The following is an 18,779-nucleotide window of genomic DNA, read 5'->3' as shown; positions in this document are numbered from 1 at the left end:
CTTCTACTTCTACCAGTGAAGGATGTGTGGACTTTTGCCATCTCTGCTGCTTGTAAACGGTAGCCTGGCTCTGCCCTCCTACGTACTTCCGCTCAATTTGGATTTTGCTTCTGTACTAGGTCTGGGATGTCGGTTCTGAAGTCGGTTTCCAGAAACACATTTTTTGTAGGTCCAATCAGCGAACAGAGGGAGTGGCTGAGAACGATGACGTTAACGTTGTGCACCTGTTTGAGTAGTTCAGTAATGGCGGCGGAGAAAGATGCGAGCGAAACTATTCTGCGGTTGTGGCAACGCTGCCGAATATAGGTTAAATCCGGAGCAAGAACATTCCTTGCTGAGTTTTGTTGGTGGCCATGATGTTGTGGCCCTCCTCCCCACGGGGTTCGGGAAAAGTTTGATTTTCCAGCTACGCAACTAGCTCCGTTACAGTAGTGGTGAAGGAGTTGGCTAAGGCGAACGCTTGCGATTGGCTATGGCAAATCAGAGTGGCTTTGGGTGGATCCAATAGTTTTAAACTTCAACAGAGGATCCGCCTTCAAGGAAGTTAACGTTTGTCAATCAAGACATCCCAGACCCTCTGTACAAATGAAATGTACGAGGGTCTGGTTAGGACCAGGCTATGTAAACGGGGCTTCACATTGAAATATATCTTTACAGATATATGATGACTCCTTTATCTTATGGCCACTAGGTGGCCACCAGGTGGCAGTAACCTACAAGTGATGCTGCTCGATTGTTGCTCTTATGTGCCAGTGTACACACTGTGTTACAGAAAAAGTGACCTAACTGGCGTTTAAGTAATTCAGACAGTGGCCATTAGAGGGTAGTTCATCATCATCATTATAATATGTTTTGATTTTACTTTCTGTCAGACAGTAATTCAGTAAACAAAAGTAAACAAGGGCTGCTAAGTTGGTGTAGGGGCCTTCATAACGATCCGCAGAGGCTCCCCCTACCGTTCAGGAACAGCACGTCGTCTTTTACAGTAGGAACTGTCAGGCCCCGCCCATCAACATCACCACTATAGCGCCTCAGTTTATCGCTGCTGCTTATAGTTTGTGAGAGAAACTGGAGCAGCGGGCTTCCCGGACGGGCTCGAGGCAGCACCAGCCGCGCGAGGCAGACACAGTCAGAGTTGCTTCCCAGGCAGAGGAGGTGATGATGGCGGCGGCTGTGGAGCGAGGAGGGGTTCGTGCCGCCTTCCTGAACCCAAGTAGTGGTGGCGCCGGACCAGCACCGATGACCGTCCCGGCTGGAGGGCTCACCGGGACGGTTGTCCAGGGTTCGGGGGGATCAGGACCCATCCCTGTTCCTATGAACCTCTTTGCGACTTGGGAAATTGACCGCTCATCACCAAGCTGTGTACCAAGGTATTGTGCTTAAACCCACTAAGGTGGAAATATTATTTAATTCGATTTTTCTCTGATACAAGAATAATAGGATAGTTCACTTAGCATTGGTCCCTGCGTTTTAGCACTGGGTGCGTCCGGTTTGCACGCCTCTGTTCGCTGCATGGAGGAGGAGCGGCTGTGTGGTAGCTATAATCAATATAGTTAAAATGATGATATTCAAAAAAGAAAACACAACGGAATGTTGTCTGATAGATTTCTCGTAATTTTCATAAATGTGGTGAGTTTTGAATGTCAAATGCATTTTATAACCTGGTGTTTTCACTCTCAACTCTCAAATGTCTGACGTTAGCACGTGGAATCTTTGAAGTATGTTTATAATTGTATTGATTATTACACCTAAAACGATTCACAGTTCCGTGTTGGCGGGTCTTTTGCATTGAACTATATGGTCCTTTGGCGTATTGTATACTTTAGGCTACGAAAATATTTGATATGTTAAACCTTCCGTCATAACTACCCGGTCCAGAAACGGCGGTGTCCGGTTCACAAAACGCGTAGACCCGCTGTAAATAGTAAGAGACCGACACGCTGTTAGTTGAAAGCACAGTTCCAGGAGGCTACATCGACGATGCACACTTTACAATGTTGAATAGATCAGCTACTTTACAATGTTGAATAGATCAGTTACTTTACAATATTGAATAGATCAGTTACTTGTAAGTATTGCTTAGCAAAACATTTGCAGCCACACTGATTCAAATCTCGAAAGACGAATTTACATTTAAGAAAATAACGCGTTGCTTTAACTGCTCCAGTGGTAAACACGCTATGGCATGCAATGTCAACCTGTCTCGGATGACAAGCTTTCCCCCTGGTTTTATATCTCAGCGAGAGCTCGAGTATTTGAACAACTTAAGTGACTCATGCAGTCATGTCTGGTCTGCCATGCTCTACGTAGCCACCAGTGGTTCTGTTTCACCCTCCATTTTCAGCAGCATCTTCAGTGACAGTCCTGGAATCACCATGGCACACGGGGATAGACGGGGATTGTATCATTTCAGTCAGCGCACATCTCCAAGTCCTGCCCTCCTCGGGAGGTGTGCAGGGAGCGCGGCCAGCTAGTTTGGTGATGTCCTGTGTTGGTAAACATCATTGGAGGAGCAGGCATTGCTGCCACCTGACTGGGAAAGCTCACTGAAGCTCTGGGCACATTAATCAGCTTTGACCTAGATGTGTCCTGGAAGAGAAACAGGCAGGGGATGGCTGTGTGTGTGTGTGTGTGTGTGTGTGTGTGAGTAGGTGTGTGTGTATGAGAGAGAGAGAGAGAGAGGCAATGTACTTGCCTACTGTACATGGGTGCCTTTTAATAAACCTCCACAAATGCAAAATATGCTGTCATAATGTGAGATATGTGAGATATGCAGGTCCAGTTCAGCTGTAGTCTGATTCTATGTTCTGTAAATCCTAAAATAATATGATAAAAAATACAGTGCTGAGGAGAGAAAGATAGGGTGTGTTTATGAAAAGGAGAAGGAGTTAAATGTGTGTTTTGATGCGTTATCAACTAGGAGGAAAGGCAATTGTGTCTCTTTCAGGTGCAGTGACAAACTCAGTTACTGGCTCAATATCTGAGATAGAAATCTTGCTGCAGCACTAGATTAATGCCTGTTTAGCTTTGCCTACAACCTCACTTTCAAGGAGGTACGTTTGTAAATGATTGGCTTTGGGACTGAATGTAGCTGATATGGAAAGTTGTCCTGATGTGAACGCCGACTCTCCAGCCCTGCTGGGCCAGCAGGATCTTCAGCTGAGTGTTGAGACTGGGCCCAAATGTTAAGAAGGGCTTAATGTTGCATGAAGCCGGACCCAGACAGCCTTCCTCTGGGCTGCGCTGTGCAGCTGCTAGCTAGCTAGCTCCTCCACCCGTCCTCAGCATATGGTGACCCAGCTGTGTGGAGCTGAAAATGATCCCTTCTCTGGGAGGGCATTCCTTCAAACAAAGCTGTTGTTTACGAAGCATGATTCACTGCCTTCTATTCCTCATGGACCAAGGCTGTTCTTCTCACAGCTTAGTACCAGAGAACCAGGTTCAATATGTTCTTCTTTGTAAAAGGTTGTGCAGGTCTAGTGGACGTCTTCTGTTTAACTGCCCATGTCACACCCCAGCCTGCTGCTTCTGTGACGGGTATGTAACAGCCACGCTCCGCCACTCAATGGATTCGAACGCTCGGCCTCTGACTTGCCAAGCGTGACCACTACCAACTAAGCCAACGAAAAGCTAGCCCTTCGTTGACGCGGGTGGCCTGCTACATACCTGAGGAGTGAGTTTCACGGTTCTCACACCGTTACAATTCCCTCTAGGGTAGGGCAGGGCAGGGCAGGGTAAGGTAGGGTATAGGGTACAGTAGGGTAGGCTATAGGGTACTGTAAGGTAGGGTATAGGGTACAGTAGGTTACGCTATAGGGTACTGTAGGGTAGGGTATAGATTACAGTAGGGTAGGGTATAGGGTACTGTAGGGTAGGGTATAGATTACAGTAGGGTAGGGTATAGGGTACTGTAGGGTAGGGTATAGGGTACTGTAGGGTAGGGTATAGATTACAGTAGGGTAGGGTATAGGGTACTGTAGGGTAGGGTATAGATTACAGTAGGGTAGGGTATAGGGTACTGTAGGGTAGGGTATAGATTACAGTAGGGTAGGGTATAGGGTACTGTAGGGTAGGGTATAGATTACAGTAGGGTAGGGTATAGGGTACTGTAGGGTAGGGTATAGGGTACTGTAGGGTAGGGTATAGGGTACTGTAGGGTAGGGTATAGGGTACTGTAGGGTAGGGTATAGGGTACTGTAGGGTAGGGTATAGGGTACTGTAGGGTAGGGTATAGGGTACTGTAGGGTAGGGTATAGGGTACTGTAGGGTAGGGTATAGATTACAGTAGGGTAGGGTATAGGGTACTGTAGGGTAGGGTATAGATTACAGTAGGGTAGGGTATAGGGTACTGTAGGGTAGGGTATAGGGTACTGTAGGGTAGGGTATAGGGTACTGTAGGGTAGGGTATAGATTACAGTAGGGTAGGGTATAGGGTACTGTAGGGTAGGGTATAGATTACAGTAGGGTAGGGTATAGGGTACTGTAGGGTAGGGTATAGGGTACTGTAGGGTAGGGTATAGGGTACTGTAGGGTAGGGTATAGATTACAGTAGGGTAGGGTATAGGGTACTGTAGGGTAGGGTATAGGGTACTGTAGGGTAGGGTATAGGGTACTGTAGGGTAGGGTATAGATTACAGTAGGGTAGGGTATAGGGTACTGTAGGGTAGGGTATAGGGTACTGTAGGGTAGGGTATAGATTACAGTAGGGTAGGGTATAGGGTACTGTAGGGTAGGGTATAGGGTACTGTAGGGTAGGGTATAGGGTACTGTAGGGTAGGGTATAGATTACAGTAGGGTAGGGTATAGGGTACTGTAGGGTAGGGTATAGGGTACTGTAGGGTAGGGTATAGATTACAGTAGGGTAGGGTATAGGGTACTGTAGGGTAGGGTATAGGGTACTGTAGGGTAGGCTATAGGGTACTGTAGGGTAGGGTATAGGGTACTGTAGGGTAGGGTATAGATTACAGTAGGGTAGGGTATAGGGTACTGTAGGGTAGGGTATAGGGTACTGTAGGGTAGGGTATAGGGTACTGTAGGGTAGGGTATAGATTACAGTAGGGTAGGGTATAGGGTACTGTAGGGTAGGGTATAGGGTACTGTAGGGTAGGGTATAGGGTACTGTAGGGTAGGGTATAGGGTACAGTAGGGTAGGGTATAGGGTACTGTAGGGTAGGGTATAGGGTACTGTAGGGTAGGGTATAGGGTACTGTAGGGTAGGGTATAGGTAGGGTAGGGTATAGGGTACTGTAGGGTAGGGTATAGGGTACTGTAGGGTAGGGTATAGGGTACTGTAGGGTAGGCTATAGGGTACTGTAGGGTAGGGTATAGATTACAGTAGGGTAGGGTATAGATTACAGTAGGGTAGGGTATAGGGTACTGTAGGGTAGGGTATAGGGTACTGTAGGGTAGGCTATAGGGTACTGTAGGGTAGGGTATAGGGTACTGTAGGGTAGGCTATAAGGTACTGTAGGGTAGGGTATAGGGTACTGTAGGGTAGGGTATAGATTACAGTAGGGTAGGGTATAGGGTACTGTAGGGTAGGGTATAGGGTACTGTAGGGTAGGGTATAGGGTACTGTAGGGTAGGGTATAGATTACAGTAGGGTAGGGTATAGGGTACTGTAGGGTAGGGTATAGGGTACTGTAGGGTAGGGTATAGGGTACAGTAGGGTAGGGTATAGGGTACTGTAGGGTAGGGTATAGGGTACTGTAGGGTAGGGTATAGGGTACTGTAGGGTAGGGTATAGATTACAGTAGGGTAGGGTATAGATTACAGTAGGGTAGGGTATAGGGTACTGTAGGGTAGGGTATAGGGTACTGTAGGGTAGGGTATAGGGTACTGTAGGGTAGGGTATAGGGTACTGTAGGGTAGGGTATAGATTACAGTAGGGTATAGGGTACTGTAGGGTAGGGTATAGGGTACTGTAGGGTAGGGTATAGGGTACTGTAGGGTAGGGTATAGGGTACTGTAGGGTAGGGTATAGATTACAGTAGGGTAGGGTATAGATTACAGTAGGGTAGGGTATAGGGTACAGTAGGGTAGGGTATAGGGTACTGTAGGGTAGGGTATAGGGTACTGTAGGGTAGGGTATAGGGTACTGTAGGGTAGGGTATAGATTACAGTAGGGTAGGGTATAGGGTACTGTAGGGTAGGGTATAGGGTACTGTAGGGTAGGGTATAGGGTACTGTAGGGTAGGGTATAGGGTACAGTAGGGTAGGGTATAGGGTACTGTAGGGTAGGGTATAGGGTACTGTAGGGTAGGGTATAGGGTACTGTAGGGTAGGGTATAGGGTACTGTAGGGTAGGGTATAGGGTACTGTAGGGTAGGCTATAGGGTACTGTAGGGTAGGGTATAGATTACAGTAGGGTAGGGTATAGATTACAGTAGGGTAGGGTATAGGGTACTGTAGGGTAGGGTATAGGGTACTGTAGGGTAGGCTATAGGGTACTGTAGGGTAGGGTATAGGGTACTGTAGGGTAGGCTATAGGGTACTGTAGGGTAGGGTATAGGGTACTGTAGGGTAGGGTATAGGGTACTGTAGGGTAGGGTATAGATTACAGTAGGGTAGGGTATAGGGTACTGTAGGGTAGGGTATAGGGTACTGTAGGGTAGGGTATAGATTACAGTAGGGTAGGGTATAGGGTACTGTAGGGTAGGGTATAGGGTACTGTAGGGTAGGGTATAGGGTACTGTAGGGTAGGGTATAGGGTACTGTAGGGTAGGGTATAGGGTACTGTAGGGTAGGGTATAGATTACAGTAGGGTAGGGTATAGATTACAGTAGGGTAGGGTATAGGGTACTGTAGGGTAGGGTATAGGGTACTGTAGGGTAGGGTATAGGGTACTGTAGGGTAGGGTATAGGGTACTGTAGGGTAGGGTATAGATTACAGTAGGGTATAGGGTACTGTAGGGTAGGGTATAGGGTACTGTAGGGTAGGGTATAGGGTACTGTAGGGTAGGGTATAGGGTACTGTAGGGTAGGGTATAGATTACAGTAGGGTAGGGTATAGATTACAGTAGGGTAGGGTATAGGGTACAGTAGGGTAGGGTATAGGGTACTGTAGGGTAGGGTATAGGGTACTGTAGGGTAGGGTATAGGGTACTGTAGGGTAGGGTATAGGGTACTGTAGGGTAGGGTATAGGGTACTGTAGGGTAGGGTATAGGGTACTGTAGGGTAGGCTATAGGGTACTGTAGGGTAGGGTATAGGGTACTGTAGGGTAGGGTATAGATTACAGTAGGGTAGGCTATAGGGTACTGTAGGGTAGGGTATAGGGTACTGTAGGGTAGGCTATAGGGTACTGTAGGGTAGGCTATAGGGTACTGTAGGGTAGGGTATAGGGTACTGTAGGGTAGGGTATAGGGTACTGTAGGGTAGGCTATAGGGTACTGTAGGGTAGGGTATAGGGTACTGTAGGGTAGGGTATAGGGTACTGTAGGGTAGGGTATAGGGTACTGTAGGGTAGGGTATAGGGTACTGTAGGGTAGGCTATAGGGTACTGTAGGGTAGGGTATAGGGTACTGTAGGGTAGGCTATAGGCATGGCCTCAGGAACTAAGGGTGCTGAGGGTGCTGCAGCATCCCCTGACAGCACGAGAATAAAAAATGATATGACTTCAAAGTCCACCACCGCGGCACAGCTCCGCAGTATGGACTGGCCATCGGGAGCACCGAGAGGGTACTGTAGGTTAGGGTGTAGGGTACAGTAGGGTATGGTACAGGGTACGGTAGGGTACAGTAGGGTGTGGTACAGGGTACAGAAGGGTACAGTAGGTTAGGGGGTAGGGTACAGGGTACGGTTGGGTACAGTACGGTAGGGTGTAGGGTACAGTAGGGTTCAGGGTAGGGCAGTGGTTTTCAAACTTTTCGATTTGACCCACATTTTCAAAATGACAAACCTTCACGACCCAAATTATATAAAAATGGGTGTTTGCAAATATACAATTTCCCTATTGTTATTATTTATTTGTTCAAGGTTTAACAGAATAATTTGTTCTAATTGTCATCAGTAATAGTATACGCCACCACAGCTGTCCTGATAATGCATGCACAGTCTGTGTTTGATGTGATGCTAGTTCGGAAAGAAAGATGGGTACTTCCACACTTAAAAGGGGCGCGCCAGCAATTTGGGGCCTTTATTTGAGCGCAAAATAGTTTTGGGAGCTTTATGTAAAATAAACAGCAATTTTTTCATTGGTAAAACCTTGTCTTGTCAAGGTCAATTTTTCAGCCCCACCCTTATGTTTCTTAGCCTGGTTTTCCATCGTTATTTTTCTCCTGGTGCTCCCGATGGCCAGTCCGCACCCCTAGTTCCCGCGGCATATGTATGTATTTATTTAAACAAGTTTGAAGCTCATGATTTGGCCAGGAATCGAACCAGCAACCTTCTGATTACTAGCCCGATTCCCTAACCGCTCAGCCACCTGACTCCGAATTATGAATAATTATGAAAACATATTTGCCGACCCAATTTTCATCCCCCCCAGACTTTGAAAAACACTGGTATAGGGTACAGTAGCATAGGGTATAGGGTACAGTAGGCCCTTGTAGGTTTGCAGCTTTGATTTTGAATTTGCTAAATTAAATTCTGATCCTGGTGGTGTGCAGTCCAAGGAACTCTTCTTCTGGTGACTGCATGCAAGGTCTTAAGCAAGCGGTTAGCAAAGAGATGACAAACTCGATATCTTGTTATTGAAAGCGACTTTTTTAAGCTACATCTTGACTTAGTAGAACAAAACAGTCTTTACATGTATTAGATTACACTGATGCACGGTTATTTATCCTAAATATCATAATATTTGAATATCACTTATCTTGAGTGTGCATATTTTCATGCATTGTACAGTCCTTCCCTCTCTCTCCCCATAGCTGTAACCTGACTCTTGTGTTTTGGTTCAGACAAGGGAGTTACCTCCCTTGCTCCCCTCTCTTCTCTCTCTCTCCTCCTCTCTCTCTCTCTCTCTCTCTCTCTCACTCTCTCTCTCTCTCTCTCTCTCTCCTCTCTCTCTCTCTCTCTCTCTCTCTCTCTCTCTCTCTTCTCTCTCTCTCCTCTCTCTCTCTCTCTCTCTCTCTCTCTCTCTCTCTCTCTCTCTCTCTCTCTCTCTCTCTCTCTCTCTCTCTCTCTCTCTGGAGGAATAGCTGACCAATGCTGCATGAATGTTGCTGGATAATCAACAACAGACAAGGAGAGCAGAAAAAGCTTAAAATCTGTTTTGAGGCGAAAGTGATGGAAAACCCCCTGTTCACAAAGCCAAGCGTGCAGAGAAGAAAAGATTAGGCATGTTGTGACCTCACCTCGACGCTGTGGGGTCCAGGCATGTTGTGACCTCACCTCGACGCTATGGGGTCCAGGCATGTTGTGACCTCACCTCGACGCTATGGGGTCCAGGCATGTTGTGACCTCACCTCGACGCTATGGGGTCCAGGCATGTTGTGACCTCACCTCGACGCTGTGGGGTCCAGGCATCCACCATCCCCGTCCACCAGCCCCGTCCACCAGCCCCTCCACCAGCCCCGTCCCCCACCAGCCCCTCCACCAGCCCCGTCCCCCACCAGCCCCTCCACCAGCCCCGTCCCCCACCAGCCCCTCCACCAGCCCCGTCCCCCACCAGCCCCCTCCACCAGCCCCCGTCCCCCACCAGCCCCTCCACCAGCCCCCATCCCCCACCAGCCCCTCCACCAGCCCCGTCCCCCCACCAGCCCCTCCACCAGCCCCATCCCCCACCAGCCCCTCCACCAGCCCCGTCCCACACCAGCCCCTCCACCAGCCCCTCTTCAGGGGAGCAGCTGTAATCTGATTTCATAACTGAGAAAGAAGATGAGGTGGTAATCTGATGCTGCTCACTGGACCCTGCTTAATCCCGTTCCGTTGGGATGATAAACAGCCCTGCCTCCCAGCCAGCCCTGCCTCCAGCCCTGCCTCCCTGCCAGCCCTGCCTCCCAGCCAGCCCTGCCTCCAAGCCGGCCCTGCCTCCCAGCCAGTCCTGCCTCCAGCCGTGCCTCCCAGCCGTGCCTCCCAGCCAGCCCTGCCTCCAAGCCAGCCTTGCCTCCCAGCCAGCCCTGCCGCCCTGCCCAGCCCAGGGCCCCTCCAGGAATGCAGCGTGGAGATCTGTCTGGGTGACATGCAGGACTACAACAACTCTGTTGACAACTGACACAACAGCCAGAACAGGACCATCAACACTAGCAGCAGACTGACCGTGTCGGCTCCTAACCCCAACCTGTATGTCACTCCAAGGCGTGGTGCACAGTATTCTTTTCTTGCTGTCATATTCTTCTAGATAATGGCCAAGTCACTTAAGCTCTGTCAGACCCACCGTAAACCAAAAACTCTTAAGCCCTAAAATCTAGGGCGTACAGGATTAAATCATTACAATTGAATCGTCAATTTTTATGATTTATTCCTGTGCAGCTTTCTTCAGCCTTTGTGGGCTGTTGGATATTTCTCTTCCTCTGTGTTTTTTTCTTCCCTCCATGGATGGAGTTCAGTCTTGAGTGGAGAGTTTCCCTCCAGAAGATCTTTCGTTTTTCATCACCCGTGTTTACTAGGTTCTGGTGCCAGGTATTTTCCAAGACTCCAGCGCAGTGTTCTGACCCCAGCGCTGCAGACCGGGTGCTTGTTGTGGAGTTTTTCTACTTTGAGGCCTTGGGGGGAGGGCAGACCTGGGCCTTCCTGATGCTGGTCCTGACCCATGTTGACCCCTGGCTAAGTCTCACCTCTCTGGTCCTGACCCATGTTGACCCCTGGCTAGGTCTCACCTCTTTGGTCCTGACCCATGTTGACCCCTGGCTAGGTCTCACCTCTCTGGTCCTGACCCATGTTGACCCCTAGCGAGGTCTCACCTCTCTGGTCCTGACCCATGTTGACCCCTGGCGAGGTCTCACCTCTCTGGTCACATGACCATATCCTGGGGTGGGACTTCCTATTAGGAGCTAGCTGTTCCCTTAGCTGCTGTCTACCCCCCCCCCCCCCCCCCCTCCCCCGTCCTGGGCCCAGGCTGTCTTGGCACACTCTTTCTAACTTCCTGGAGAAGGAATTATTTCCTTGGGAAACTTTTGACATTCCTCCTCAACCAGACAGCTGCTAATGCTGCCAAGTGCATTCCCTCTTCTCCTGTGCATGCCCCCCCCCCCCAGCATCTCCCCCTCTTCTGACAGCCCCTCTCTCCTAGCGCCCCCTGCAAGAGGGGTGCTGGTTTCTGGAGCTCTGTGGCCAGGGCCCAGGTGGAGGTGAAGTGGAGGTGGCCAGTCTTTCCAGTCTGGAATGAAGATCCCTCACCCTCCCTCATGGAAATATGGAAACTCGTTTTCTAACACAAGGAGGATCCTGTCAAAATAAGCTCACTGGTGGAAAAAGATACAACAGTTTGTAGCTTGTCTTTCTTCCTCCTTTTGTCTCCCCTCAGGCTGTCCTGAGCAGGCTGTGCCTGCAGAAACACAGAGGACGTTTATTTCATGGACAAAACATCTCTGGCTTTCGCTGCGCTGTCATGGTTCTACAGAACTATGCCTAAACACACACAAATCTAGAATGCACACGACCCAGAATGCACACGACCCAGAATGCACATGACCCAGAATGCAGATGACCCATCATAGAAATGTACAGAGCCTCGTCTCAGAACCCCACAGACATAAACTTTGCTACTTAATATTCCAGTTAAGTCTTGCCACTCGAGAATAAACACATTTCTCAATGCGTGTTTGTGTACTTTACTATCAGACAGCTCTTCAGGTCTCTAAAGAGTGGGAGTGGGAGTCAGATGGCTGACCGGTGAGGGAGTCGGGCTAGTAATCAGAAGGTTGCCGGATCGATTCCTCGCCATGCAAAATGACGCTGTGTCCTTGGGCAAGGCACTTCACCCTACTTGCCTCGGGGGGAATGTCCCTGTACTTACTGTAAGTCGCTCTGGATAAGAGCGTCTGCTAAATGACTAAATGTAAATGTAAAGAGCTCATCTTGTAGTCGAGGCAGAGAAAGGCGGGTGGGCTGGAGGTCCAGTCCCTGTGTGTAATCTCAGATTAAGGGGGCATCAGGCCTCTTGGCTCCCTGCTGTGTGATCAGTCAGTCAAGGCTGTGTGAGGTCAAGCATTCTGCCTACTGATGGTACTCCCACAGTCACTCAAATCACTGTGCGTATGCTGGGTTATTTGACTTTTGTTGTTGTAGCCTGAGATGTCAGGATTCACATCAGCACTGGTTGCTTTGCAAGTAAATATGTAAATACTGGATCAAAAACAAGTAATGATTCTGAATGAACAGCACATTTTCTACTGTTATTACGGTGATTACTGTTCAGCAAACCCTGAGCTTGCAAGTTATTATTTGTGTCTTATGAGCCTTATTTCTTCATAGTTTCCACCTAGTTTGACATCACAGCTGCTACATTACTGCTGCGCACACTAAAGAAAACCACTGGACTTGGGCTACTCTGAGAAACGTTGGTAAAAGCAGCAGCATGACAAGGGTCCATTCATCATGTGGACTGCTGAGGCAGGGACAGTCCTGGGAGGACTGAGGCAGGAGCACAGGTCTGTACCCAGGGACCGCTGCTAGGAAAGATGAAACTGAGACATAAAACATATAAAAAGATATGATAAAAGACATGCCCCAAGCCTTCCTCCGGGAGGGGGGGGGGGGGGGGGGGGCAGAAGCAATCAGAGCAGCACAACACGATTATTATTATGTATCTTTTAATAAAGGTCGATAAAAGGTCAAACTACACCTTGAGGTTCGAGAGGGTGACGCCTGCGGGTCTGTTGTTCCTGTTTACCCATGAGGCTCCTCCCCTCTGGGGCATGAGGCTCCTCCCCTCTGGGGCATGAGGCTCCTCCCCTCTGGGCTGGCCCCTCACGACCAGCTCTGGGTTCCAACATCTGGGGAGATGCAGCACCAGGCTGTTTGCTGATCTGTGTTTTCCTCTGTTATTGATGGGTCTGTGGCCAGGCCTCCCTCCAGGTCCTCATTGCTTACGGGGCTAAAACCAACTAAGTAAAGCTCCCCTGCTCCAGCCCTGCCAGCAGTCCTGCCCTGGCACAGTTAGCTCTGAAAACACACTTGTCTTCTTTCTTAAAGCCTTCTTTTCATTTCTTGCTTAGATTTGCCTAACGCTCAAGTTACACCCAACCCTACTTCGTAACGTAAGGTTGAATGGTGATGGGGAAATCTTATTACCTGGACTCTGCACCTTAGCTAACTAGCTAACTAGCTAGCCACAGTCAGAAACATGATGTCAAGACGTCACATGACGCATGCGTTCTTAACAAGGCCGGCTGTACAATAAAAGCTTGTATTTTTACTGTGTTTGGTAGAGACGGAGAGCTTTTTGTTAGCTATGTAGTTAGCCTAGTTAGCTAGCTTCCGGGATTTGGGAGTTATCTTTTTTGGGGGGTGTTTGGTGTTTTATTTATTTTTTTAGGTGGCTCGTAGGCTGGTAGGTTAATACGATCTGGTAGGCTAATATCAGTCTACAACTGGCTCGTAGAACTGCAGAATGACTAGACTATCTACTAGGGGTGGGAATCTTTTGGTACCTCACGATTCAATTCGATTCTTGGGGTCACGATTCGATTAAAAATCGATTCACGATTTTTCCGAGATTTTTTAAAATAAATCAACAACAAAAGAATGATGTACTGCTAGTACATAATGTGTGCCAGCTGTTACCAAAACATATTCTTCAATGGCTTTGGCTGTTACAAACAGTGGTAGGGGCTCAGGTGGCTGAGCGGTTAGGGATTCGGGCTAGTAATCAGAAGGTTACAGGTTCGATTGTGCCAAATGGTTGTGCCAAATGACATTGTGTCCTTGGGCAAGGCACTTCACCCTACTTGCCTCAGGGGGAATGTCCCTGTACTTACTGTAAGTCGCTCTGGATAAGAGTGTCTGCTAAATGACTAAATGTAAATGTTAGACTAGGTAGTTGTCCAAAGCACCAGCTACCAGCTAGTTAGAGCTGGCTCGATAATTACTCCGCCAGCTCCAGCTTTGCACTGTTGCTCAGCTAGAATCGTGGTGAGTCGTAGAATCACAGTTAGCTTAGCTAGGCTACACCATGGACCTTATATATTCATACTGTTCACGCTTGAAGTTCCACCATTCGATTAAGTCGAACTCTATTGAGTAAAAAGCTATTAGAAAAAAGCTATAAGAGTTATTGTCCAGACTTTAATATTAGAATTGACCCATGTACTTGTATATGGGTTATGTTCGGCATACTAAGCCTTAACTTAAGTAAATGTAGTTTAAGATGATTATTTTAAAGTTCATGTTTATTTCAGTGATGAGTGGCACACGAGTGGGATGGTTATAAGGACGCCCCTGCCCCGAGTGACGAGCTTGTCATGACAGATTCCACACAACACAGAGGGTTCTGTTGCACTGGCGATCCACTTTAATTGGATTACATTTCCTCTTCTGACCTCTGACCTCCAGGCTTTCTCTCTCTCTCTCTCTCTCTCTCTCTCTCTCTCTGTCTGTCTCTGTCTCTCTCTTTGCTACACAGATGATTAACAGCTCATTGGGTGAAGTTAAAGATGCCGAGGTGAAGTTGTAAGTGGAAAGACCAGTGGTTAGACAAACAGACAGATATCTGTCATTGTCTCTCTGTCTTTGTCAGACACTTTTGTCCCCAGCAACATCCGTCATTCAGTGTTTCCCACACATAGACTAATTTGTGGCGGTGCGCCACAGAATCAACACCGGCCGCCACACATTGCGTTTCGTAAAAAAATTTTTTTTATCGCTATTTAGGTTAAAACATGCAGCGTATTCGTTCAGCTGCATTTCCTTTCCCCTGCTCTCCCTTCGTCTCTCTGTCACTCATGCGTCTTTCCCACATATGCACACAGTCACAACGTCAGCACACGTTAGCAACAATGCATACATATGCCGTTCTAGTAAGACCGACAGCTATATCAGCGAGCCTTCAGCATTAGTGCCGTAGCTAAAAGTCGAGGAAGGTTGAGGCTACTTTTCGCTAGGTACCTTACTCACATTTACATTTAGTCATTTAGCAGACGCTCTTATCCAGAGCGACTTACAGTACTCGAAGTTTCCCCTTCGTTCTTTTGGTGAGAAGTCTCAAGAGCTAGCTACTTACTCGGCGTCATGGAGCCGACCAGTTAAATAGTTGTTTACCACTAGCGTTGCTACATGCATAATGCAGAAATGATATGTTGTTGTTAATTTGTGAAGGTGTGAATCATTTTGGATTAATATTTAATGTAACAAATTATTAACGAATTAACTGTAACAAATTATTAACGAAGGACAACCGGGCAGGGTTGGGCGTCTGACAACCCCCACTCCTCCCCGCCACTTTCTAATCTGTGGGAAACACTGCGTCATTCTTTATCATCTCTCCAGACGGCTGCCTCCTGATGTTGGGGCTGGTAGAGGGGTGTGGAGTGTGAAAGCCGAGCCCAGACTCATCGATGAATGATGCAGTAAACAGGCCTGACCCTGGCCCTGCTGCCAGCACCAGACACAGGTCTACTGAGCTCATCCATTAGTGAGTAGGGTTAAACAGACAAGCTCATTTAGCGCTGCAGAGATGAGGCACACGACACAGCGGGCAGATCCGGCCCCTGTGAGCGACTGCACTTCACTGGGACCCGAGGTGTGAACACAACCCTGGGTGTGAGACTGCTGGAACCACATCAGGCAAGGGGAGGGATTCCAAATAGCCCCATGGTTGACATTTGGGGAAATATCCTACATAAATCAGCACACACACTGCATGCCAGCAGACACACTGCCACATAGACGATGTGTTCTTTGTGTCTTACTCTTCTGGTGGAGGTGCGTGTCTGCATAATTCACAGTGTTCGAGGTGAAGATGAAGGCTGAAAGTCCATGCTACCACCTGTGTTTGAATTGGCTTTGGAGGAGAGGCTTCAAGGTGCTAGAAGTGTCATACAGCAGTGGTGGGCTAGGCTGCATCATGCCTCACCACCATGCCTCACTCTCATGCCTCATCATCGTGCCTCACCACCATGCCTCACCATCGTGCCTCATCATCGTGCCTCACCATCGTGCCTCACCATCGTGCCTCACCATCGTGCCTCACCATCGTGCCTCATCACCATGCCTCACCATCGTGCCTCACCATCATGCCTTACCATCGTGCCTCACCATCGTGCCTCATCATCGTGCCTCATCATCGTGCCTCACCACCATGCCTCACCATCGTGCCTCACCATCATGCCTCACCATCATGCCCCATTATAATGCCTCACCATCGTGCCTCACCATCCTGCCTTATCATCATGGATTCCTCTGTGCTTAAAGAGCTTAAGGTCCTATATTTATACCTGCTAATGGAGATGTGAAACACTCTTCCTCTTATCTAATAAGAGCTCCTCTGTTTAATGGCTCTTTGGTTTGTTTGCACAAAAGCACTTTGTTGGGAGACTCTTATGTAGTGCCTGCTGGGGATTGAAGGATGCCTGCCCCCCCCCCCCCCCCCCCCCCTCCCCCCCCCCCCCTGAAGGAGGAGCTGCTGTTGTGAGGCTTAATGACGAGGATTTCTGAATGGATAAAGCAGAGCCTTCTGTGATGTATGGATGTGTTGTACATCTGTCGTGTTCCTCTGGCCCGTGGATGAGGGGCTGACCTCAGACATCTGGGGCTGTGTGTGTATGTGTTGACACTGTGTGTCAACTCCAGCATATTGCATACACTGAGTTTGATGAGCTGGCCAGTCTATAGATCAGGACATTCTAAAATAATTCCTTCCTTCCCTTTTTACCCTCTCCCCCTGTCTCCTCCTCCTCCTCTCCCCCCCTCCTCTGTCTCCTCCTCCTCTCCTCCTCTTCCCCTCCTCCTCTGTCTCCTCCTCCTCTCCCCCTCCTCCTCTTCCCCTACTCCTCTGTCTCCTCCTCCTCTCCCCCTCATCCTCTGTCTCCTTCCCTCCTCCTCTTCCCCTCCTCCTCTGTCTCCTCCTCCTCTCCCCCTCATCCTCTGTCTCCTCCCCTCCCCCTCCTCCTCTGTCTCCTACTCCTTTCCCCCTCATCCTCTGTCTCCTCCCCTCCCCCTCCTCCTCTGTCTCCTCCTCCTCTCCCCCTCATCCTCTGCTCTGTCTCCTCCCCCTCCTCCTCTACCCCTCCTCCTCCCTCTTGTCCTTCACGCTGGCTTTGAGGAGATTGTTCATTCAGCGATTTAAAGCTCTGCCCACATGTGTCCCTCTGCCCTGATGACCAGACACCAGAGTGGATGAGCAGTGTGTAAGTGCAGACTAAGCTGTGCTGCCCCCCACTAGGGGGACCTGTTAAAGATCACCCAGGCAATCTCAGGGATTAGTCCACGCTGCTGGTCATGAACAGCCTACAAAATGAATTGAGCATCTCTTAAATGTACTCAATCTTCCTCCCGCTCTCTCTCCTCTTCTTCCTCCTCTTGTCTCTCCTTCCTGGGGCCTTTTCCATCATCTCCAGTGCAGCGCTAGCTGCAGCAGCCTAGCCCCCCAGTGCTGTATAAGAATAAATAAATGAACACAGCCCTTACCCTGAATAGACACTCCCTTGAGCTTTATTCTTGTACAAGAATGAAATATTCAAAAGAAGCTGCTTTTAAACAAGTAGTCTTTTTATTTGGGTTCAATTATGCAGCCAGACATGAACAGGTAATGGCTTACCACAGTAACAAAGTGCTGCTGCTTTCTGTCAGAACTGCTTTTACTGAAGAGAGAAAAGCACTTCTGTGTGATTCCCAGGAATAGGACTTTACTATGCTTTGTTAAGGATGTGATGCTCCAGGCCTTTTTGGAGCGTTGAACAGCCCAGATTTCAGTGGTTCCAGCGAGCGTGATGTTTAAGCTGCTTTCTGTGAGATTGGGACCTGGTCACCCTCATGCAGAGTGTGCTGTCCACAGCACACTGACAGCTCTGGAAGTAGGGCTGGGACAGCAGGCTTTTTATTCCTGGTTCCTTTTCTGCGAGCTCTCTGTCTTGTTCCCTGTAGCAGACCCCACACACAGGCCCTCTCTCTCCAGCCATGTGTCCTCCCTCGCTCTCCCCCCATGCTAGTTCTGTCCTCAGATCATGCAGGTTCATGTGTAGCATGTGAAGCTGGGAGGGCACCAGCTGCTGCTCCACGATCATGGAGAGGGGCTGATTGGTTCCAGTCAGAAACATGGATTTTATTTCCTGCAGCAAATCCAGACATGTATCTGTGGAGAGAGGGAAATTGGTTTAAAAACACCCGCACCTGGTCTAGAAACACCCACACCTGGTCTAGAAACACCCACGCCTGGTCTAAAAACACCCACGCCTGGTCTAGAAACACCCACACCTGGTCTAGAAACACCCACACCTGGTCTAGAAACACCCACGCCTGGTCTAGAAACACCCACACCTGGTCTAGAAACACCCACACCTGGTTTAGAAACACAAGCCTGGTCTAGAAACACCCACACCTGGTTTAGAAACACCCACGCCTGGTCTAGAAACACCCACGCCTGGTCTAGAAACACCCACGCCTGGTTTAGAAACACACTGGGGTTGTGGAAGTCTGTTTAGCGTGATTGAAATGCTGTTGAGTCACTAGCAGAGAGTGTGTTTGATAGAGGCGATGGGAAAGGAGAGATAACGCAGCAGTTCGTCTCTCATCCAGGCCTACGCTTATCTGAATGCAAATGTTTGCCTGTTTGCCTCCACGGCTGTTTGAGTGCTGCCTGATAAGTGATTGTGTTTGGGACGTATAGATTGATCTCTTGAGCTCCCAGTGATTAGCCTGAGAGTGGTGGACATCATCATTCATAATGACTTGTACTGCCCC

The 18,779-nt window shown here is 48.8% G+C and overlaps 1 protein-coding gene across 3 annotated transcripts in view; it reads left to right on the top strand.

Annotated features, from left to right (window-relative positions):
- The first annotated feature begins 1,039 nt into the window (after positions 1 to 1,039).
- Positions 1,040 to 18,779, top strand: part of zmp:0000000755 (phosphofurin acidic cluster sorting protein 2) — a 49,229-nt gene continuing 31,489 nt past the window's right edge. For all 3 annotated transcript variants that reach the window (XM_047028854.1, XM_047028853.1, XM_047028856.1), the window contains exon 1: positions 1,040 to 1,370. In XM_047028854.1, coding sequence (XP_046884810.1) covers positions 1,159 to 1,370 — 212 coding nt within the window. In that variant the 5' untranslated portion in view covers positions 1,040 to 1,158. The remainder of the gene's footprint in view (positions 1,371 to 18,779) is intronic.

Source organism: Hypomesus transpacificus, chromosome 11 (assembly GCF_021917145.1).
Source record: "Hypomesus transpacificus isolate Combined female chromosome 11, fHypTra1, whole genome shotgun sequence".
Taxonomy (NCBI): domain Eukaryota; kingdom Metazoa; phylum Chordata; class Actinopteri; order Osmeriformes; family Osmeridae; genus Hypomesus; species Hypomesus transpacificus.
This window is presented reverse-complemented; position numbering and strand designations above follow the sequence as displayed.